Below are 24,803 nucleotides of genomic sequence, written 5' to 3'. Positions count from 1 at the left end.
TTTGCACACACAGTACATAGACTTTCTCTATTGTGTTATTGACTACGTTTGTTTACTCCATGTGTGACTCTGTGTTGTTGTTTGTGTCGCACTGCTTTGCTTTATCTTGGCCAGGTCGCAGTTGTAAATGAGAACTTGTTCTCAACTAGCCTACCTGATTTAAATAAAGGTGAAATATATAGTACCTTTTAAAAAAATATATATCTTTATTGAAGATTATATGGCTATTTTGAGTTCAATCAATTATCTTCTCATATCAAATTATATTTTAACAAAATAATGTTTCAGGAATGCTAAGCTTGTGTTTGTAACTACAGCAACTAATTTTCTTCGGAGATGGTGGGTTACAAGCTTTTTGAGGTGGAATGACCCACCTGTGGTTTTTGAGGTGGAATGACCCACCTGTGGTTTTTGAGGTGGAATGACCCACCTGTGGTTTTTGAGGTGGAATGACCCACCCAGGGAGAATATTATTGGCAAAGAAGATGCCGTATAGGTGTTGTAGTGTTTCGGATCTGAGCCAACGGCAGAGGTCTTGGCACAGAGAGCATTGTGGGTCATTGTAGTCAGGCAGTCTGTCTGTCAGGCTGGGTGTTGAGTCACGTGCGGCGTTATTGACGTTGGCTATAAGCCAATTAGAACAGGCCTTCTTTAGATTACAGTGTTGTTGAATCCCGAAATAGAGCCTTATTTTACTTCTCCGTCGTCGGGTTTTCACAGTCCATAGAATAAGCAAAGAGCGAAACTCAAAAACCTTCTATCTGAAGTGAGTTATTTGACTATTATTGGAGACCTCCCACCTCTAGCAACCAGCCTGCATGCTCCCTCCAAAACAGGTTTGGCAACATTTAACTCAGTGAAACTGTTCCTCCCCTTCCACCCACTCTGTCTGTCTGTGTAGAGCTTCACCAGTGTAGAGCCTCGCCAGTGTAGAGCCTCGTCAGTGTCGTTGTTACGTGAATTAAGTTATCAATGTTCATAAACCGAACTTCAATGAAACTACTCAGTCTGGCCCCCCCCCCCCCAGAGGGTGTAAGATTCTGGTTGGATGAAGCAGACGGAGAGCCAGCTTACAATTGGTCAGAAAGTTTATTTACGAGAGCTCTGAATATCATACAGGGTACACAGCCTTTTATACCTGACATGTGGTCATACCATATGTCATACCCCTTACAAATGCCCATCCTCTTCTTTAACACTGTCAATGCTTATTTACAAGTCTTCTCCATCTCATACATTGCTTATCATATCCTGCCCCATGTTACATAATCTACTGCAAGCCTAAAGGTTTCTCCCCTCCCTGGGTGGGTAGACCTTCTTTCCTGTTATTAGGTCACAAGTTGTCTGCTGTCTGTTAACTTCTATGGGAAAACGTGGGACGGCAGCGTCCCACTCTATTCAACAGCCAGTGGAATCGCGCGTGGCGCGAAATACAAATACCTAAAAAATGCTATAACTTCAATTTCTCAAACATATGACTATTTTACACCATTTTAAAGATAATCCAACCACGTTGTCCGATTTCAAAAAGGCTTTACAGCGAAAGCAAAACATTAGATTATGTCAGGAGAGTACCCAGCCAAAAATAAATCACACAGCCATTTTCAAAGCAAGCATATAATGTCACAAAAAACAAAACCACAGCTAAATGCAGCACTAACCTTTGATGACCTTCATCAGATGACACACCTAGGACATTATTTTATACAATACATGCATGTTTTGTTCAATCAAGTTCATATTTATATCAAAAACCAGATTTTTACATTAGCATGTGATGTTCAGAACTAGCATACACACCGAAAACTTCCGGTGAATTTACTAAATTACTCAGCATAAACGTTCACAAAATACATAATTATTTTAAGAATTATAGATGCAGAACTCCTTTATGCAATCGCGGTGTCAGATTTTAAAATAGCTTTTCGGCAAAAGCACATTTTTGCAATATTCTGAGTACATAGCTCGGCCATCACGGCTAGCTATTACTGAGCCTCGACGTTGGCGAGTGTCTGAAACTCAGAATTACTATTACAAAAATTGGATTACCTTTGCTGTTCTTCGTCAGAATGCACTCCCAGGACTTCTACTTCAACAACAAATGTTGTTTTGGTTCCAAATAATCCATAGTTATATTGAAATAGCTCAGTTTTGTTCGTGCGTTCAGGTCACTATCCGAAGGGTGACGCGCGGGCGCATTTCGTGACAAAAATTTCAAAATGTTCCTTTACCGTACTTAGAAGCATGTCAAACCCTGTTTAAAATAAATGTATGCGATTTTCCTCGTAAAATAGCAACAATATTCCAACCGGACAACCTTGTATTCATTCAAACAAGTGAAGAAAAAAATGGAGTAGTCTCGTGCCCGCGCATCTATTGTCTCTGAGGCACTAGGCTGACCACTCACAAACAGTGCTCCTGTACTTTGCCCAGAGACAGCAGACACCCCAATCCACTTTCTGGCGCCTTCAGAGAGCCAATGGAAGCCTTAGAAAGTGTCACGTAACAGCAGAGATACTGTGTTTTCGATAGAGAGGCAACAGAAGGACCAGAAATTGTCAGACAGGCCACTTCCTGTATGGAATCTTCTCAGGTTTTGGCCTGCCATATGAGTTCTGTTATACTCACAGACACCATTCAAACAGTTTTAGAAACTTTAGAGTGTTTTCTATGCAAATATACTAATTATATGCATATTCTCATTTCTGGAAAAGAGTAGTAACCAGTTTAAATCGGGTACGTTTTTTATCCGGCCGTGAAAATACTGCCCCCTAGCCCCAACAGGTTAACAGTTCTCATTTTCCTTGAATGTCTTACTTACATTGCTAAATCATTAAGCTTAAACTTTTCCTACACACACACACACACATTTAGTACATTCATCTTATAATCACTCGGTTATACATTTTCAGGGTGAAATCATTTAGTCAACCTTTTAATCATATAATTAATAATTTAATCATATAATTAATAATATAATCATATAGAGCCTCGCCAGCGTAGAGCCTCGCCAGCGTAGAGCCTCGCCAGCGTAGAGCCTCGTCAGCGTCGTCAGCGTAGAGCCTCACCAGCGTAGAGCCTCGCCAGCGTAGAGTCTCGCCAGCGTAGAGTCTCGCCAGCGTAGAGCCTCGCCAGCGTAGAGCCTCGCCAGCGTAGAGCCTCGCCAGCGTAGAGCCTCGCCAGCGTAGAGCCTCGCCAGCGTAGAGCCTCGCCAGCGTCGTCAGCGTAGAGCCTCGTCAGTGTAGAGCCTCGCCAGCGTAGAGCCTCGCCAGCGTAGAGCCTCGCCAGCGTAGAGCCTCGCCAGCGTAGAGCCTCGCCAGCGTAGAGCCTCGCCAGCGTAGAGCCTCGCCAGCGTAGAGCCTCGCCAGCGTAGAGCCTCGTCAGCGTCGTCAGCGTAGAGCCTCGTCAGCGTAGAGCCTCGTCAGCGTAGAGCCTCGTCAGCGTAGAGCCTCGTCAGCGTAGAGCCTCGTCAGCGTAGAGCCTCGTCAGCGTAGAGCCTCGCCAGCGTAGAGCCTCGCCAGCGTAGAGCCTCGCCAATGCATTCAAAAGCAATGTGCAATAAGTCTTTGTTTTTGGTTTTCTTTATACAATTGAAAGCTCAAGGCTGTCAGACGTATCAGATTAAAGATTGTTGTATATTCCTAATATCTACATGGCATCTTGTCGGTGTCACAGTGTCTTACGTCCCCCTCTCTCTCCTCTCTCAGGACAGGGACTGGGACCAGGATGTGACCTTCCTCCCAGCATCTGACAGTAAGAAGTTAGAGAAGAAGAAAGGACCAGGGAGAATCGGGGCTGTGATCGGCATCGTTATCTTCGCTGCTGTCATCGCCCTTATGACCGGCCTACTGGTCTGGCACTTCCACTGTGAGTAGTCCTGCCCCCTCTCTTCTTCTCTCTCTCTCTCTTCCGCTGTGAGTAGTCCTGCCCCCTCTCTTCTTCTCTCTCTCTCTCTCTCTTCCACTGTGAGTAGTCCTGCCCCCTCTCTTCTTCTCTCTCTCTCTCTCTTCCACTGGGAGTAGTCCTGCCCCCTCTCTTCTTCTCTCTCTCTCTCTCTTCCACTGTGAGTAGTCCTGCCCCCCTCTCTTCTTCTCTCTCTCTCTCTCTTCCACTGGGAGTAGTCCTGCCCCCTCTCTTCTTCTCTCTCTCTCTCTTCCGCTGTGAGTAGTCCTGCCCCCTCTCTTCTTCTCTCTCTCTCTCTCTTCCACTGTGAGTAGTCCTGCCCCCTCTCTTCTTCTCTCTCTCTCTCTCTTCCACTGGGAGTAGTCCTGCCCCCTCTCTTCTTCTCTCTCTCTCTCTCTTCCACTGTGAGTAGTCCTGCCCCCTCTCTTCTTCTCTCTCTCTCTCTCTTCCGCTGTGAGTAGTCCTGCCCCCTCTCTTCTTCTCTCTCTCTCTCTCTCTCTTCCACTGGGAGTAGTCCTGCCCCCTCTCTTCTTCTCTCTCTCTCTCTCTCTCCGCTGTGAGTAGTCCTGCCCCCTCTCTTCTTCTCTCTCTCTCTCTCTTCCGCTGTGAGTAGTCCTGCCCCCTCTCTTCTTCTCTCTCTCTCTCTCTTCCACTAGGAGTAGCCCTGCCCCCTCTCTTCTTCTCTCTCTCTCTTCCACTGGGAGTAGTCCTGCCCCCTCTCTTCTTCTCTCTCTCTCTCTCTCTTCCACTGGGAGTAGCCCTGCCCCCTCTCTTCTCTCTCTCTCTCTCTCTTCCACTGGGAGTAGTCCTGCCCCCCTCTCTTCTTCTCTCTCTCTCTTCCACTGGGAGTAGTCCTGCCCCCTCTCTTCTTCTCTCTCTCTCTCTCTTCCACTGGGAGTAGTCCTGCCCCCTCTCTTCTTCTCTCTCTCTCTCTCTTCCACTGGGAGTAGTCCTGCCCCCTCTCTTCTTCTCTCTCTCTCTCCACTTCCACTGTGAGTAGTCCTGCCCCCTCTCTTCTTCTCTCTCTCTCTCTCTTCTACTGGGAGTAGTCCTGCCCCCTCTCTTCTTCTCTCTCTCTCTCTCTTCCACTGTGAGTAGTCCTGCCCCCTCTCTTCTTCTCTCTCTCTCTCTCTTCCACTGTGAGTAGTCCTGCCCCCTCTCTTCTTCTCTCTCTCTCTCTCTTCCGCTGTGAGTAGTCCTGCCCCCTCTCTTCTTCTCTCTCTCTCTCTTCCACTGGGAGTAGTCCTGCCCCCTCTCTTCTTCTCTCTCTCTCTCTCTCTCTTCCACTGGGAGTAGTCCTGCCCCCTCTCTTCTTCTCTCTCTCTCTCTTCCACTGGGAGTAGTCCTGCCCCCTCTCTTCTTCTCTCTCTCTCTCTCTTCCACTGGGAGTAGTCCTGCCCCCTCTCTTCTTCTCTCTCTCTCTCTCTTCCACTGGGAGTAGTCCTGCCCCCTCTCTTCTTCTCTCTCTCTCTCTCTTCCACTAGGAGTAGTCCTGCCCCCTCTCTTCTTCTCTCTCTCTCTCTCTCTCCTCTTCCACTGGGAGTAGTCCTGCCCCCTCTCTTCTTCTCTCTCTCTCTCTCTCTCTTCCACTGGGAGTAGTCCTGCCCCCTCTCTTCTTCTCTCTCTCTCTCTCTCTCTTCCACTGGGAGTAGTCCTGCCCCCCTCTCTTCTTCTCTCTCTCTCTCTCTCTTCCACTGGGAGTAGTCCTGCCCCCTCTCTTCTTCTCTCTCTCTCTCTCTCTTCCACTGGGAGTAGCCCTGCCCCCTCTCTTCTCTCTCTCTCTCTCTCTCTTCCACTGGGAGTAGCCCTGCCCCCTCTCTTCTTCTCTCTCTCTCTTCCACTGGGAGTAGTCCTGCCCCCCTCTCTTCTTCTCTCTCTCTCTCTCTTTCCACTGGGAGTAGCCCTGCCCCCTCTCTTCTCTCTCTCTCTCTCTCTTCCACTGGGAGTAGTCCTGCCCCCTCTCTTCTTCTCTCTCTCTCTCTTCCACTGGGAGTAGTCCTGCCCCCCTCTCTTCTTCTCTCTCTCTCTCTCTTCCACTGGGAGTAGTCCTGCCCCCCTCTCTTCTTCTCTCTCTCTCTCTCTTCCACTGTGAGTAGTCCTGCCCCCTCTCTTCTTCTCTCTCTCTCTCTCTTCCACTGGGAGTAGTCCTGCCCCCCTCTCTTCTTCTCTCTCTCTCTCTCTCTTCCACTGGGAGTAGTCCTGCCCCCTCTCTTCTTCTCTCTCTCTCTCTTCCACTGTGAGTAGTCCTGCCCCCTCTCTCTTCTCTCTCTCTCTCTCTTCCACTGGGAGTAGCCCTGCCCCCCTCTTCTTCTCTCTCTCTCTCTCTCTCTTCCACTGGGAGTAGTCCTGCCCCTCTCTTCTTCTCTCTCTCTTTCCACTGGGAGTAGTCCTGCCCCTCTCTTCTCTCTCTCTCTCTCTTCCACTGTGAGTAGTCCTGCCCCCCTCTCTTCTTCTCTCTCTCTCTCTTCCACTGGGAGTAGTCCTGCCCCCTCTCTTCTTCTCTCTCTTTCCACTGGGAGTAGTCCTGCCCCCTCTCTTCTTCTCTCTCTCTCTCTCTCTCTTCCACTGGGAGTAGTCCTGCCCCCTCTCTTCTTCTCTCTCTCTCTCTCTCTCTTCCACTGGGAGTAGTCCTGCCCCCTCTCTTCTTCTCTCTCTCTCTCTCTCTCTCTCTTCCACTGGGAGTAGTCCTGCCCCCTCTCTTCTTCTCTCTCTCTCTCTCTCTTCCACTGGGAGTAGCCCTGCCCCCTCTCTTCTTCTCTCTCTCTCTCTCTTCCACTGGGAGTAGTCCTGCCCCCTCTCTTCTTCTCTCTCTCTCTCTCTCTTCCACTGGGAGTAGTCCTGCCCCCTCTCTTCTTCTCTCTTCTTCTCTCTCCCACTGTGAGTTGCCCTGCCCCCTCTCTTCTCCTCTTCCACTGTGAGTAGCGTTAAGGCGTCAACAGGCTTCAGTTCAGCTGGCGCCTAGCCGAACGAGTGCGCTCGCGTACTCCCTTAAAATAACTTCCCTTGAAAAATGAGAGAACAGCGTCAATAGTACTGTTTGTCCATTTTGTGATGCCGTAGCCAATTCCTCAAAATAGTCAGAATTCATCTAAAATAATTTTACATCTAACTAAGGTGCAGTATTTTTCAATTTTTTTTTTTTGCATTGAAAAAATACCTCTACCCCTCTCTTCCGCTCTCTTCCGCTCTCTACCCCTCTCTTCCACTCTCTACCACTCTCTACCCCTCTCTTCCGCTCTCTACCGCTCTCTTCCGCTCTCTTCCGCTCTCTACCGCTCTCTTCCCCTCTCTACCCCTCTCTTCCGCTCTCTACCGCTCTCTACCGCTCTCTACCGCTCTCTACCGCTCTCTTCCGCTCTCTTCCGCTCTCTACCGCTCTCTACCGCTCTCTACCGCTCTCTACCGCTCTCTACCGCTCTCTTCCGCTCTCTACCCCTCTCTTCCCCTCTCTTCCACTCTCTACCACTCTTCCGCTCTCTTCCGCTCTCTTCCGCTCTCTTCCGCTCTCTTCCCCTCTCTTCCACTCTCTTCCGCTCTCTACCACTCTCTACCGCTCTCTACCCCTCTCTACCACTCTTCCACTCTCTACCCCTCTCTTCCACTCTCTTCCGCTCTCTTCCCCTCTCTTCCACTCTCTTCCACTCTCTTCCACTCTCTACCCCTCTCTTCCGCTCTCTTCCACTCTCTACCGCTCTCTTCCACTCTCTACCCCTCTTCCACTCTCTACCCCTCTTCCACTCTCTACCCCTCTCTTCCACTCTCTTCCACTCTCTTCCGCTCTCTACCGCTCTCTTCCACTCTCTACCGCTCTCTACCCCTCTCTACCCCTCTCTTCCACTCTCTACCCCTCTCTTCCACTCTCTTCCACTCTCTTCCACTCTCTACCGCTCTCTACCCCTCTCTTCCACTCTCTACCGCTCTCTACCCCTCTTCCACTCTCTACCCCTCTCTTCCGCTCTCTTCCGCTCTCTACCGCTCTCTACCACTCTTCCGCTCTCTACCACTCTTCCGCTCTCTACCGCTCTCTACCACTCTTCCGCTCTCTACCACTCTTCCACTCTCTACCGCTCTCTTCCACTCTCTACCCCTCTCTTCCCCTCTCTTCCACTCTCTTCCGCTCTCTTCCGCTCTCTACCCCTCTCTTCCCCTCTCTACCCCTCTTCCACTCTCTACCGCTCTCTTCCACTCTCTTCCGCTCTCTACCACTCTTCCGCTCTCTTCCCCTCTCTTCCCCTCTCTTCCACTCTCTTCCACTCTCTACCCCTCTTCCACTCTCTACCCCTCTTCCACTCTCTACCCCTCTCTTCCACTCTCTACCCCTCTCTTCCGCTCTCTTCCACTCTCTACCCCTCTTCCACTCTCTACCCCTCTCTTCCACTCTCTTCCACTCTCTTCCCTCTCTACCGCTCTCTTCCACTCTCTTCCACTCTCTACCGCTCTCTTCCACTCTCTACCGCTCTCTACCGCTCTCTTCCACTCTCTACCCCTCTCTTCCACTCTCTACCCCTCTCTTCCGCTCTCTTCCACTCTCTACCCCTCTTCCACTCTCTACCGCTCTCTTCCACTCTCTACCGCTCTCTTCCACTCTCTACCGCTCTCTTCCACTCTCTACCGCTCTCTTCCACTCTCTACCCCTCTCTTCCACTCTCTACCGCTCTCTACCCCTCCCTAACCATTTCTCCAACTGTCCCTCCCTACATCCTTTCTGCTCTGCCAGATAAAGCCCTTTCCCAGGGCTCAGAGTTTGTCCTGATCAGGCCACAGGGAGACACTCCTGGCTCTACTCCGTCCACAGAACCACTTGTCATTTTCATTGTAAATAGTTTTGAAACCATTAGGAAACAGCTGGTTAATCACTGTTTTCCTTTGTTTTGATTACTCCCCGTAGATCGGAAGGATACGCGTATCAAGAAGATGTACAGTGGCTCTATGAAGATCACTAACCAGGTGTTTGTGGACACCTATGAAAACTCCAACAGCACAGAGTTCAGAGTGCTGGCCGACCAGGTCGCTAAACAGGTCAGAGAACACCTTGGCCGTGTCTGAAATCTGTCTCGCCTGCTACTTCCTACACCTGCATACTGTGTACTAATCCTACCGCATATTATTTAGAACAGGGATGGGGAAACTACAGCCCTGGGTGCCTTCCCCCCCCCAGCCCCATAGCTAACACTCCTTCCCCCCCAGCCCTATAGCTAACACTCCTCCCCCCCCCAGCCCTATAGCTAACACTCCTCCCCCCAGCCCTATAGCTAACACTCCTTCCCCCCCAGCCCCTATAGCTAACACTCCTCCCCCCCCAGCCCTATAGCTAACACTCCTCCCCCCCAGCCCCATAGCTAACACCCCTTCCCCCCCAGCCCTATAGCTAACACTCCTTCCCCCCCAGCCCCTATAGCTAACACTCCTTCCCCCCCACCCTATAGCTAACACTCCTTCCCCCCCAGCCCCTATAGCTAACACTCCTTCCCCCCCAGCCCTATAGCTAACACTCCTTCCCCCCCCAGCCCTATAGCTAACACTCCTCCCCCCCAGCCCTATAGCTAACACTCCTTCCCCCCCAGCCCTATAGCTAACACTCCTTCCCCCCCCAGCCCCATAGCTAACACTCCTTCTCCCCCAGCCCTATAGCTAACACTCCTTCCCCCCCCAGCCCTATAGCTAACACTCCTCCCCCCCAGCCCTATAGCTAACACCCTTCCCCCCCCAGCCCTATAGCTAACACTCCTCCCCCCCCAGCCCTATAGCTAACACTCCTCCCCCCCCAGCCCTATAGCTAACACTCCTTCCCCCCCCAGCCCTATAGCTAACACTCCTTTCCCCCCCCAGCCCTATAGCTAACACTCCTTCCCCCCCAGCCCTATAGCTAACACTCCTTCCCCCCCAGCCCTATAGCTAACACTCCTTCCCCCCCAGCCCCATAGCTAACACTCCTTCCCCCCCCAGCCCTATAGCTAACACTCCTTCCCCCCCAGCCCTATAGCTAACACTCCTCCCCCCCCAGCCCTATAGCTAACACTCCTTTCCCCCCCAGCCCTATAGCTAACACTCCTTTCCCCCCCCAGCCCCTATAGCTAACACTCCTTCCCCCCCAGCCCTATAGCTAACACTCCTTTCCCCCCCAGCCCCATAGCTAACACTCCTTTCCCCCCCAGCCCTATAGCTAACACTCCTTCCCCCCCAGCCCTATAGCTAACACTCCTTTCCCCCCAGCCCTATAGCTAACACTCCTTTCCCCCCCAGCCCTATAGCTAACACTCCTCCCCCCCCAGCCCTGTAGCTAACACTCCTTCCCCCCCAGCCCTATAGCTAACACTCCTTTCCCCCCCAGCCCCATAGCTAACACTCCTCCCCCCCCAGCCCTGTAGCTAACACTCCTTTCCCCCCAGCCCTATAGCTAACACTCCTCCCCCCCAGCCCCATAGCTAACACTCCTTCCCCCCCAGCCCTATAGCTAACACTCCTTCCCCCCCCCCAGCCCCATAGCTAACACTCCTTTCCCCCCCCAGCCCTATAGCTAACACTCCTTCCCCCCCAGCCCTATAGCTAACACTCCTTCCCCCCCCAGCCCTATAGCTAACACTCCTCCCCCCCCCCAGCCCCATAGCTAACACTCCTTTCCCCCCAGCCCCATAGCTAACACTCCTTCCCCCCAGCCCTATAGCTAACACCCTTTCCCCCCCAGCCCCATAGCTAACACTCCTTTCCCCCCCAGCCCTATAGCTAACACCCTTTCCCCCCCAGCCCTATAGCTAACACTCCTTTCCCCCCCAGCCCCTATAGCTAACACTCCTTTCCCCCCCAGCCCCATAGCTAACACTCCTTTCCCCCCCCAGCCCTATAGCTAACACTCCTTCCCCCCCAGCCCCGTAGCTAACACTCCTTCCCCCCCCAGCCCCTATAGCTAACACTCCTTTCCCCCCAGCCCCATAGCTAACACTCCTTCCCCCCCCAGCCCTATAGCTAACACTCCTTCCCCCCCCCAGCCCTATAGCTAACACTCCTTTCCCCCCAGCCCCATAGCTAACACTCCTTTCCCCCCAGCCCTATAGCTAACACTCCTTCCCCCCCAGCCCCATAGCTAACACTCCTTCCCCCCCCAGCCCTATAGCTAACACTCCTTCCCCCCCCAGCCCTATAGCTAACACTCCTTCCCCCCCCAGCCCTGTAGCTAACACTCCTTCCCCCCCAGCCTATAGCTAACACTCCTTCCCCCCCAGCCCCTATAGCTAACACTCCTTCCCCCCCAGCCCTATAGCTAACACTCCTTCCCCCCCCCAGCCCTATAGCTAACACTCCTTCCCCCCCCAGCCCTATAGCTAACACTCCTCCCCCCCCAGCCCTATAGCTAACACTCCTTTCCCCCCCAGCCCTATAGCTAACACTCCTTCCCCCCCAGCCCTATAGCCAACACTCCTTCCCCCCCAGCCCCGTAGCTAACACTCCTTCCCCCCCCAGCCCTATAGCTAACACTCCTTCCCCCCCAGCCCCATAGCTAACACTCCTTTCCCCCCCCAGCCCCATAGCTAACACTCCTTTCCCCCCAGCCCTATAGCTAACACTCCTCCCCCCCCAGCCCTATAGCTAACACTCCTTCCCCCCCCAGCCCCATAGCTAACACTCCTTCCCCCCAGCCCCTATAGCTAACACTCCTTTCCCCCCCAGCCCTGTAGCTAACACTCCTCCCCCCCGCCCCTATAGCTAACACTCCTTCCCCCCCCAGCCCTATAGCTAACACTCCTTTCCCCCCCAGCCCTGTAGCTAACACTCCTTTCCCCCCCAGCCCTATAGCTAACACTCCTTTCCCCCCCCAGCCCTATAGCTAACACTCCTTCCCCCCAGCCCTGTAGCTAACACTCCTTCCCCCCCTAGCCCTATAGCTAACACTCCTTTCCCCCCCAGCCCTGTAGCTAACACTCCTTCCCCCCCCAGCCCTATAGCTAACACTCCTTTCCCCCCCAGCCCCGTAGCTAACACTCCTTCCCCCCCCAGCCCCTATAGCTAACACTCCTCCCCCCCAGCCCCATAGCTAACACTCCTTCCCCCCCAGCCCCATAGCTAACACTCCTTTCCCCCCCAGCCCTGTAGCTAACACTCCTTTCCCCCCAGCCCCATAGCTAACACTCCTTTCCCCCCCAGCCCCATAGCTAACACTCCTTCCCCCCCAGCCCTGTAGCTAACACTCCTTCCCCCCAGCCCTATAGCTAACACTCCTTCCCCCCCAGCCCTGTAGCTAACACTCCTTCCCCCCCAGCCCTATAGCTAACACTCCTTTCCCCCCCAGCCCTATAGCTAACACTCCTTCCCCCCAGCCCTGTAGCTAACACTCCTTCCCCCCCCAGCCCTATAGCTAACACTCCTTTCCCCCCCAGCCCTATAGCTAACACTCCTTCCCCCCCCAGCCCTATAGCTAACACTCCTTTCCCCCCCCAGCCCTATAGCTAACACTCCTTTCCCCCCCAGCCCTATAGCTAACACCCCCCCCCCCAGCCCTATAGCTAACACTCCTTCCCCCCCCAGCCCTATAGCTAACACTCCTTCCCCCCCAGCCCTATAGCTAACACTCCTTCCCCCCCAGCCCTGTAGCTAACACTCCTTTCCCCCCCAGCCCCGTAGCTAACACTCCTTCCCCCCCAGCCCTATAGCTAACACTCCTTTCCCCCCCAGCCCCATAGCTAACACTCCTTCCCCCCCCAGCCCTATAGCTAACACTCCTTCCCCCCCCAGCCCCTATAGCTAACACTCCTTCCCCCCCCCAGCCCTGTAGCTAACACTCCTTCCCCCCCAGCCCTATAGCTAACACCCTTCCCCCCCAGCCCTATAGCTAACACTCCTTCCCCCCCAGCCCTATAGCTAACACTCCTTCCCCCCCCAGCCCTATAGCTAACACTCTTTCCCCCCCAGCCCTATAGCTAACACTCCTTCCCCCCCAGCCCTATAGCTAACACTCCTTCCCCCCCCAGCCCCTATAGCTAACACTCCTTTCCCCCCCAGCCCTGTAGCTAACACTCCTTTCCCCCCCAGCCCTATAGCTAACACCCTTTCCCCCCAGCCCTATAGCTAACACTCCTTCCCCCCCCAGCCCTATAGCTAACACTCCTTTCCCCCCCAGCCCTATAGCTAACACTCCTTTCCCCCCCAGCCCTATAGCTAACACTCCTTTCCCCCCAGCCCTGTAGCTAACACTCCTTTCCCCCCCAGCCCTATAGCTAACACTCCTTTCCCCCCCAGCCCTATAGCTAACACTCCTTTCCCCCCCAGCCCTGTAGCTAACACTCCTTTCCCCCCCCAGCCCTATAGCTAACACTCCTTTCCCCCCCAGCCCTATAGCTAACACTCCTTTCCCCCCCCAGCCCTATAGCTAACACTCCTTTCCCCCCCAGCCCTATAGCTAACACTCCTTTCCCCCCCAGCCCTATAGCTAACACTCCTTTCCCCCCCAGCCCTGTAGCTAACACTCCTTTCCCCCCCAGCCCTGTAGCTAACACTCCTTTCCCCCCCCAGCCCTATAGCTAACACTCCTTTCCCCCCCAGCCCTATAGCTAACACTCCTTTCCCCCCCCAGCCCTAACCATGATTAGTTGATTATAGGAGGGCGGCAAGTCGCAACAAGGCCCTTGAGAACTGGAGTTGCTCATCACTGATTCACAACAAACTGTTTAGTAAAATCCACTGCAGTAACAAATATCAACCTACTAGGCTCCTCCTACTGAGGATAGCAACCGACTAGGCTCCTCCTCCTCCTGAGGATAGCAACCGACTAGGCTCCTCCTCCTCCTGAGGATAGCAACCGACTAGGCTCCTCCTCCTCCTGAGGATAGCAACCGACTAGGCTCCTCCTCCTCCTGAGGATAGCAACCGACTAGGCTCCTCCTCCTCCTGAGGATAGCAACCGACTAGGCTCCTCCTCCTCCTGAGGATAGCAACCGACTAGGCTCCTCCTCCTCCTGAGGATAGCAACCGACTAGGCTCCTCCTGAGGATGGCAACCGACTAGGCTCCTCCTGAGGATGGCAACCTACTAGGCTCCTCCTGAGGATAGCAACCTACTAGGCTCCTCCTCCTCCTGAGGATAGCAACCGACTAGGCTCCTCCTCCTCCTGAGGATAGCAACCGACTAGGCTCCTCCTCCTCCTGAGGATGGCAACCGACTAGGCTCCTCCTCCTCCTGAGGATGGCAACCTACTAGGCTCCTCCTCCTCCTGAGGATGGCAACCTACTAGGCTCCTCCTGAGGATGGCAACCTAGCCAAAATGAGTATGACATCCTGGCTTATAAAGCATAGTCCATTTTAATTTTAATTTCACATACTATAAAACATAATTTTTCATGCCCAAAATGCCTACATTTTAGAACACCGGCATTCTGGGTATTCAGACACGGCTCTTCTTTCTCTCTGAGTCCCAAGTGGCACCCTATTCCCTTTACAGTGCACTGCTTTTGATTTGGGATGCATAAATCATCACTGTCTTTCCACTACTGATAAGTACACTTCAAATAAGTCACTTAATAAATCAATCTATCATTTTTTTTCCTGAGGAAAATAAATTGTCCAGCAAGATTCACACCCGATCATTCTAAATGAAAGAAAATTTCAGATAATTTCAGTTAATTTAATTCCTGTGTTTTTTGTTTTTCCAGCTGAAAACACTCTACCACAAGATGCCCCAGCTGGCCAAGTACTATGTTGGCTCTACCGTACAAGCCTTCAGGTACAGTAACTGAATGAGTGTGATCGCAGGCTGATAATCTACATGATCTTTACATCGCACACCTGTTTGATAATCCCCATGTAGTTTATCTGTTTCAATCCCTAACAGAGCAGAGATGTACTACACCTTGGATGTTCTCCTTTCAAGTTACAACATGTTCTGTTATTTACCTTGTGGAACCGCGCCGCCTGGTGTTTACCCTGTGGAACCGCACCGCCTGGTGTTTACCTTGTGGAACCGTACTGCCGGTGTTTACCTTGTGGAACCACACCGCCTGGTGTTTACCTTGTGGAACCACACCGCCTGGTGTTTACCTTGTGGAACCGTACAGCCGGTGTTTACCTTGTGGAACCGTACAGCCGGTCTTTACCTTGTGGAACCGCACCGCCTTGTGGAACCGTACAGCCGGTGTTTACCTTGTGGAACCGTACCGCCGGTGTTTACCTTGTGGAACCGTACCGCCTGGTGTTTACCTTGTGGAACCGTACCGCCTGGTGTTTACCTTGTGGAACCGTACAGCCGGTGTTTACCTTGTGGAACCGTACAACCGGTGTTTACCTTGTGGAACCGTACAGCCGGTGTTTACCTTGTGGAACCGTACCGCCGGTGTTTACCTTGTGGAACCGTACCGCCTGGTGTTTACCTTGTGGAACCGTACCGCCCGGTGTTTACCTTGTGGAACCGTACCGCCCGGTGTTTACCTTGTGGAACCGTACCGCCCGGTGTTTACCTTGTGGAACCGTACCGCCCGGTGTTTACCTTGTGGAACCGTACCGCCCGGTGTTTACCTTGTGGAACCGTACCGCCCGGTGTTTACCTTGTGGAACCGTACCGCCCGGTGTTTACCTTGTGGAACCGCACCGCCGGTGTTTACCTTGTGGAACCGCACCGCCGGTGTTTACCTTGTGGAACCGCACCGCCGGTGTTTACCTTGTGGAACCGTACCGCCGGTGTTTACCTTGTGGAACCGCACCGCCTGGTGTTTACCTTGTGGAACCGCACCGCCTGGTGTTTCCCTTGTGGAACCGCACCGCCTGGTGTTTACCTTGTGGAACCGCACAACCGGTGTTTACCTTGTGGAATCGCACCGCCGGTGATATCTTGTTGAACTATAACGCCATGATTTACCTTCTTACCGTCCCATTATGTCTGAAAACAAAACACTGCTTTCCACAGTAAGAACCTCGTACCAACGGTCCAGCATGGTGGTGGTAGAGTGATGGCTTGGGGATGTTTTGCTGCCTCAGGACCTGGGCGACTTGCCTTATTAATAGAAGGAACCATGAATTCTGCTCCGTATCAGAGAATTCTACAGGAGAACGTCAGGCCCATCCGTCTGTGAGCTGAAGCACAGTTGGGTCATGTAGCAAGACAATGATCCAAAACACACAATCAAGTCTACATGAAAATGGCTAAAAAGCAACACATTGGAATGGCCTTGTCAAAGTCCAGACCTAATCCCAATTGAGATGTTGTGGCAGGACTTGAAACAAGCAGTTCATACTTGAAAACCCACAAATGTCGCCGCTGAGTTAAAGCAGTTCTCCATGGAAGAGTGGGCCAATATTCATCCACAGCGATGTGAGGGGCTGATCAACAACTACAGGAAGCGTTTGGTTGCGGTCATTGTAGCTAAAAGTATCATGAAGCAAGGTGTTGGACATTCTAACTTATTCTACTGTAGATATTAGAATGAAACCCTTGAATAATCTTGGTTTTATGTGTGTATTCCAGTGAAGGCAGTGTGATAGCCTACTACCTGTCAGAGTTTGAAGTACCGCGTGGTCAGGAAGCAGCGGTGGACAAGGCCATGTCCTCCATGGACAAGGTAGTGGATAAGGTGCAGAGGAGCATGTCGAGCAACAGACCTGGCAACGATCTGTTGTTTGAGGATGTCATGAACTCTGCTCTGGACTCTAGAATGTTCTCAACATCCTTCAGTGGTGAGTTCTGCTCTCTTCCTGTTCTGCTCTCTTCCTGTTCTGCTCTCTTCCTGTTCTGCTCTCTTCCTGTTCTACTTGCACCTGAGCTGATATCAGTTTGAGTAGAGAATTCCCTCAGTGAATGCTCTGAAAGTTTGGACGAGGAATTCTGTGACTTGAGACATTTTATATGTTAAGTATCTTATTGTTTCCTTGTGAATTACACTATATATATATATATATATATATATACAAAGTATGTGGACACCTCTTCAAATGAGGGGATTTGACGATTTCAGCCCCGACCGTTGCTGACGGGTGTATAGAATCGAATACACAGCCATGCAATCTCCATAGACAAACATTGGCAGTAGAATGGTCTTACTGAAAAGCTCAGTGACTTTTTTATTTATTTTATTTTTTAATTTTTTAACGTGGCACCGTTCATAGGATGCCACCTTTCCAACAAGTCAGTTTGTCAAATTCCTACCCTGCTAGAGCTGTCCCCGGTCAACTGTAAGTACTGTTATTGTGAAGTGGAAATATTCTAGGAGCAACAACGGCTCAACCGCGAAGTGGTAGACCACACAAGCTAGAAGAAAATGAAACGCACACCTATTAAGGCGAGGTGCTGGCTAACGGAGTAGAAAACTTGAAAATAATGTGAAAGCCGCACAGTCTAAGAGCTCAGATGCAAAAATGTAATAACCTAATAAACCAACGTTTCGACAGCACCAACGTTTCGACAGCACCAACGTTTCGACAGCATGATACCCTGATGAAGACAGCTTTGCTGTCGAAACGTTGGTTATTAGGTTATTACATTTTTGCATCTGAGCTCTTAGAGTGTGCGGCTTTCACTTATTTTCAAGACCACACAAGCTCACATAACCGGGACCGCCGAGTGCTGAAGCGCATAAAAATAGTCTGTCCTCGGTTGCAACACTCACTACCGAGTTCCAAACTGCCTCTGGAAGCAACGTCAGCACAAGGACTGTTCATTGGGAGCTTCATGAAATGAGTTTCCATGGCCGAGCAGCCTAAGATCACCGTGCACAATGCCAAGCGTCGGCTGGAGTTTTGTAAAGCTCACCCCCATTTGGACTCTGGAGCAGTGGAAACGCGTTCTCTGGAGTGATGAATCACGCTTAACCATCTGGCAGTCCTGACGGACATATCTGGGTTTGACAGATGCCAGGAGAAAGCTCCCTGCCCCAATGCATTGTGCCAACTGTAAAGTTTGGTGGAGGAGGAATAATGGTCTGGGGTTGTTTTTCATGGTTCAGGCCCCTTAGTTCCAGTGAAGGGAAACCTTAACGCTACAGTATACAATGACATTCTAGACGATTCTGTGCTTCCAACTTTGTGGCAACAGTTTAGGGAAGGCCCTTTCCTGTTTCAGCATGACAATGCCCCCGTGCACAAAGCGAGGTCCATAATGGTTTGTCGAGATCAGTGTGGAAGAACTTGACTGGCCTGCACAGGGCCCTCACCTCAACCCCATCAAACACCTTTGGGATGAATTGAGCCAGGCCTAATCGCCCGACCTCACTAATGCTCTTGTGGCTGAATGGAAGCAAGTCCCCACAGCAATGTTCCAACATCTAGTGGATAGCCTTCCCAGAAGAGTGGAGGCTGTTTTAGCAGCAAAGTGGGGGGACCAAGTCCATATTAATGCCCATGATTTTAGAATGAGATGTTTGTTGAGCAGGTGTCCACATATTATTCCTTCTAGCATGTGAATGAGGACAAATCTGAAATGGCACCCTATTCCCTAATGTAGAACCATGTGTGGCTCTGGTCCAAAATAGTGGTTCTGAGTGTCCATGTCTCCTCCAGAATACTACAGGTACGCAGAACACACCAGAGTGAATAAGATCGTTCCAATCACGTCGCCTGGTTTCCCCAATACTCCGTACCCTCCCAACACCTTCATCCAATGGCAGCTGAGAGCCGACCCTGGTCACGTGCTCAAACTGGACTTTGATACCTTCAACCTAGAGGAGGACTGTCATAACGACTTTGTTAAGGTCTACGACTCCCTGGTGGCCATCGAGACCCACGCCATGGAAGAGTGAGTCTGCTGTCTGTCTGCACTTTGTACAGGGGACTTACTCTAACAGCCTTGGGTTAGGAGACCTGCAATAACAGCCTTGGGTTAGGAGACCTGCAATAACAGCCTTGGGTTAGGGGACCTGCTATAACAGCCTTGGGTTAGGAGACCTGCAATAACAGCCTTGGGTCAAGGGACCTGCAATAACAGCCTTGGGTCAGGGGACCTGCTATAACAGGCGGGTCAGGAGACCTGCTATAACAGCCTTGGGTTAGGGGACCTGCAATAACAGCCTTGGGTTAGGAGACCTGCAATAACAGCCTTGGGTTAGGAGACCTGCAATAACAGCCTTGGGTTAGGGGACCTGCTATAACAGCCTTGGGTTAGGAGACCTGCAATAACAGCCTTGGGTCAAGGGACCTGCAATAACAGCCTTGGGTCAGGGGACCTGCTATAACAGGCGGGTCAGGAGACCTGCTATAACAGCCTTGGGTTAGGGGACCTGCAATAACAGCCTTGGGTTAGGAGACCTGCAATAACAGCCTTGGGTTAGGAGACCTGCAATAACAGCCTTGGGTTAGGAGACCTGCAATAACAGCCTTGGGTTAGGGGACCTGCTATAACAGCCTTGGGTTAGGAGACCTGCAATAACAGCCTTGGGTCAGGGGACCTGCTATAACAGGCGGGTCAGGAGACCTGCTATAACAGCCTTGGGTTAGGAGACCTGCTATAAACAGCCTTGGGTTAGGAGACCTGCTATAAACAGCCTTGGGTCAGGGGACCTGCTATAAACAGCCTTGGGTCAGGAGACCTGCAATACCAGCCTTGGGTTAGGAGACCTGCAATACCAGCCTTGGGTTAGGGGACCTGCAATAACAGCCTTGGGTTAGGGGACCTGCAATAACAGCCTTGGGTTAGGGGACCTGCAATAACAGCCTTGGGTTAGGAGACCTGCAATAACAGCCTTGGGTTAGGAGACCTGCTATAACAGCCTTGGGTCAGGAGACCTGCTATAACAACCTTGGGTTAGGAGACCTGCTATAACAGCCTTGGGTTAGGAGACCTGCAATAACAGCCTTGGGTTAGGGGAGCTACAATAACAGCCTTGGGTTAGGAGACCTGCAATAACAGCCTTGGGTTAGGAGACCTGCTATAAACAGCCTTGGGTCAGGAGACCAGCTATAAACAGCCTTGGGTTAGGGGACCTGCAATAACAGCCTTGGGTTAGGGGACCTGCAATAACAGCCTTGGGTTAGGGGACCTGCAATAACAGCCTTGGGTTAGGAGACCTGCAATAACAGCCTTGGGTTAGGAGACCTGCAATAACAGCCTTGGGTTAGGGGAGCTACAATAACAGCCTTGGGTCAGGGGACCTGCTATAACAACCTTGGGTTAGGAGACCTGCTATAACAGCCTTGGGTTAGGAGACCTGCAATAACAGCCTTGGGTTAGGGGACCTACAATAACAGCCTTGGGTTAGGAGACCTGCAATAACAGCCTTGGGTTAGGAGACCTGCAATAACAGCCTTGGGTCAGGAGACCTGCTATAAACAGCCTTGGGTCAGGAGACCAGCTATAAACAGCCTTGGGTTAGGGGACCTGCTATAAACAGCCTTGGGTTAGGAGACCTGCTATAACAGCCTTGGGTTAGGGGACCTACAATAACAGCCTTGGGTTAGGAGACCTGCAATAACAGCCTTGGGTTAGGGGACCTGCTATAACAGGCGGGTCAGGAGACCTGCTATAACAGCCTTGGGTTAGGGGACCTGCTATAACAGGCGGGTCAGGAGACCTGCTATAACAGGCGGGTCAGGAGACCTGCTATAACAGCCTTGGGTTAGGGGACCTGCTAAAACAGGCGGGTCAGGAGACCTGCTATAAACAGTCTGTTGTCATAATGATGACCACTGATAGATGTGTAACTAGTCTGCATTCTGTTAAATGAGTTGGACCTTTTTCTTCCAATACCACAGACTAGGTTCTTTTATTCAGACAAATACAGTCCCCTGAGCACTTCTCTTCAATTGGAAGAGTTTAGATTCAATCCAAAGGTTGTGTGTGTGAAATATATAAGCCCCCCCCCCCAAGCCCAGTGTTCTTAGCCCCCTAGTGGTCAGATGTAGCATTACACTGGAAAAGGTTATGAAAGCACAGTATAACGCATCATGTGAAATGTGCAGGGGCCTCTCAGAGTCAAGCATCAACCCAGGAATATTTACTTGTATTGTACCTGAATTAAGGACTTCATAACACAGTCATAAGCAGTGCATGAGTGTTTTTGATTTAATGCTTATGTCAACAATCGCAAGATATCACGTTTTTATTTTAAAAGATTCTTCTCTTCGTCAGTATTTATAATATAAACGTCTCTGTCAGGATTTGTGGCTACCACTCTCCCAGCTCCCCCCTGACCTTCCAGTCCTCCCGGAACGTGATGCTGGTAACCATGGTTACTAACAACGAAAATAACTACCCAGGACTCAGAGCCAAAGTCTCTCAGGTCCCCCGGAACAGCAAAGGTACTATAACACTGACTACTACTACTACTACTACTAACCTCCTACTACTACTACTACCTACTACTACTACTACTACTACTACTACTACTACTACTACTACTACTAACCTCCTACTACTACTACTACTACTACTACTACTACTACTACTACTACTACTACTACTACTACTACTACTACTACTACTACTACTACTAACCTCCTACTACTACTACTACTCCTACTACTACTACTACTACTACTACTACTACTACTACTACTACTGACCTCCTACTGCTACTACTACTAACCTGCTGCTACTACTACTGACCTCCTACTACTACTACTACTAACCTACTACTACTGCTACTACTGACCTCCTACTACTACTACTAACCTCCTACTACTACTACTACTACTAACCTACTACTACTACTACTGACTATCCTGCTACTACTACTACTACTAACCTACTACTACTACTACTAACCTCCTACTACTACTACTACTAACCTACTACTACTACTACTACTAACTCTCCTGCTACTACTACTGACCTCCTGCTACTACTACTACTACTGACCTCCTACTGCTAACCTCTACTACTGACCTCCTGCTACTACTACTGACCTCTACTACTACTACTACTACTACTGCTACTGCTACTACTACTGCTGCTGCTGCTACTGCTACCACTCCTACTACTGCTAACTACTCCTACTGCTACTGCTGCTGCTGACCTCACTACTACTACTACTACTAACATCCTACTACTGCTGACTAACCTGCTACTACTACTACTACTGCTACTACTACTACTACTGCACCTCCTGCTACTACTGCTACTGCTACTGCTGCACTACTCCTACTGCTACTACTACTACTACTACTACTACTACTACTACTACTACTACTACTACTGCTTACTACTACTACTACTACTACTACTACTACTACTAACCTACTACTACTACTACTGCTACTACTACTACTACTACTACTAACCTCCTACTACTACTACTAACCTCCTACTACTACTACTACTACTAACCTCCTACTACTACTACTACTCCTACTACTAACCTACTACTACTAACTACTCCTACTACTACTACTGCTACCTCCTGCTACTACTACTACTACTACTACTACACTCCTACTGCTGCTACTACTACTACTGCTACTACTACTACTACTAACCTCCTACTACTACTACCACTCCTACTACTAACCTACTACTACTACTATCCTACTACTACTACTACTACTAACCTCCTACTACTACTACTAACCTCCTACTACTACTACTACTACTACTACTACTACTACTACTACCTAACCTCCTACTACTACTACTAACCTCCTACTACTACTACTAACCTCCTACTACTACTACTACTACTACTACTACTACTACTGACCTCCTCACTACTACTACTACTACTACTACTACTACTACTACTACTGCTACTACTGCTACTGCTAACCTCCTACTACTACTACTACTACTACTACTACTACTACTACTACTACTACTACTACTACTACTAACTGTCCTACTACTGCTGCTAACCATCACTACTACTGCTGCTACTACTGACACTCCTGCTGCTGCTGCTACTACTGCTGCTGCTGCTACTGCTACTCACTACTACTGCTGCTACTACTCCTACTACTGACCTGCTACTGCTACTATCACTGCTGCTGCTACTACTACTCACTACTACTACTACTGCTGCTACTGCTACTACTACTACTACTGCTACTGACTACTCACTACTGCTACTACTACTACTACTGCTACTGCTACTACTACTGCTGCTGCTACTACTGCTGCTACCTCCTACTACTACTGCTGACCTCACTACTGCTACTACTACTGACCTCCAACTGCTGCTACTACTGCTACTGCTGCTACTACTACTATCACTGCTACTACTACTACTGCTACTGACACTCCTGCTGCTACTACTGCTACTGCTGCTGCTACTAACTGCTACTACTACTACTGCTGCTACTGCTACTGCTACTGCTACTGACCCTCCTGCTACTGCTGCTAACCTCACTGCTACTACTGCTAACCTGCTACTACTACCTGCTACTGCTACTACTACTAACCTGCTGCTACTACTGACTATCCTACTACTACTAACCTCCTACTACTACTACTACTACTACTACTACTACTACTAACCTCCTACTACTAACCTCCTACTACTACTACTACTAACCTCCTCCTACTACTAACCTACTACTACTAACCTCCTACTACTACTACTAACCTCCTACTACTACTACTACTACTACTACTAACCTCCTACTACTACTACTAACCTCCTACTACTACTACTACTACTGTTCCAGTACTACTGCTACCTACTACTACTACTGTTCTAGTACTACTTCTACTGTTCTGCTACTGTTCTACTACTGTGCTAATAGTGTTCTGCTACTACTACTACTACTGTTCTACTACTGTACTACTACTACTACTACTGTTCTGCTACTGTACTACTACTACTGTTCTGCTACTGTACTACTACTGTACTAATACTGTTCTGTTACAACTACTACTGTACTACTAATGTACTACTACTGTACTACTACTACTAATATTCTGCTACTGTTCTTCTGCTACTGTTTTTCTACTACTGTTCTACTACTACTACTTCTGTGCTACTGTACTACTACTGCTCTACTACTGTTCTTCTACTGTTCTACTACTAATGTGCTACTGTACTACTACTACTTCTGTGCTACTGTACTACTACTGCTCTACTACTGTTCTTCTACTGTTCTACTACTAATGTGCTACTGTACTACTACTACTTCTGTGCTACTGTACTACTACTGCTCTACTACTGTTCTTCTACTGTTCTACTACTAATGTACTACTACTGTTCTACTATTGTTCTACTACTACTACTGCTTTGCTACTGTACTACTACTGTACTACTACTGTACTACTACTGTTCTGCTACTACTACTGTACTGCTACTGTTCTACTACTACTACTACTGTTCTACTGCTACTGTTCTACTGCTATTGTTCTACTACTACTGTTCTACTACTGTACTACTACTGTACTACTACTACTACTACTACTGTTCTTCTACTACTGTTCTGCTACTGTTCTACTATTACTGTTCTACTGTTCTACTGCTACTGTTCTTCTACTGCTACTGTTCTACTGCTACTGTTCTACTGTACTTCTACTGTTCTACTACTGCGCTACTACTACTGTTCTACTACTGCTACTGTTCTACTACTGTTCTACTATTACTGTTACTGTTCTACTACTGTTCTACTATTACTGTTCTACTATTACTGTTCTACTACTACTGTTCTACTATTACTGTTCTACTGCTACTGTTCTACTACTACTGTTCTACTGCTACTGTTCTACTGCTACTGTTCTATTACTGTTCTACTGCTACTGTTCTACTACTGCTACTGTTCTACTACTGTACTGCTACTGTACTACTACTGCTCTACTACTGTTCTACTACTACTACTAATGTGCTACTTCTGTTCTACTACTGTACTGCTACTGCTCTACTACTGTACTACTTCTGTTCTACTACTGTTCTGGTACTGCTACTGTTCTTCTACTACTACTACTACTGTTCTTCTACTACTACTACTACTGTTCTTCTACTACTACTACTATTGTTCTACTACTACTACTACTATTGTTCTACTACTGTTCTACTACTGCT

General features: G+C 49.8%; 1 protein-coding gene across 1 annotated transcript in view; it reads left to right on the top strand.

Annotated features, from left to right (window-relative positions):
* The window catches only part of st14a (ST14 transmembrane serine protease matriptase a), a 62,310-nt gene that overhangs the window by 5,328 nt on the left and 32,179 nt on the right, over positions 1-24,803 (top strand). The window contains exons 2-7 of the mRNA XM_045724912.1: positions 3,708-3,867; positions 8,792-8,922; positions 14,544-14,614; positions 16,349-16,557; positions 18,376-18,610; positions 20,966-21,108. Coding sequence (XP_045580868.1) covers positions 3,708-3,867; positions 8,792-8,922; positions 14,544-14,614; positions 16,349-16,557; positions 18,376-18,610; positions 20,966-21,108 — 949 coding nt within the window. The remainder of the gene's footprint in view (positions 1-3,707; positions 3,868-8,791; positions 8,923-14,543; positions 14,615-16,348; positions 16,558-18,375; positions 18,611-20,965; positions 21,109-24,803) is intronic.

This window comes from Salmo salar, chromosome ssa09 (genome assembly GCF_905237065.1).
Source record: "Salmo salar chromosome ssa09, Ssal_v3.1, whole genome shotgun sequence".
NCBI lineage: Eukaryota > Metazoa > Chordata > Actinopteri > Salmoniformes > Salmonidae > Salmo > Salmo salar.
Note: the sequence above shows the minus strand (reverse complement) of the source record. Positions and strands in the feature narration are given on the sequence as shown.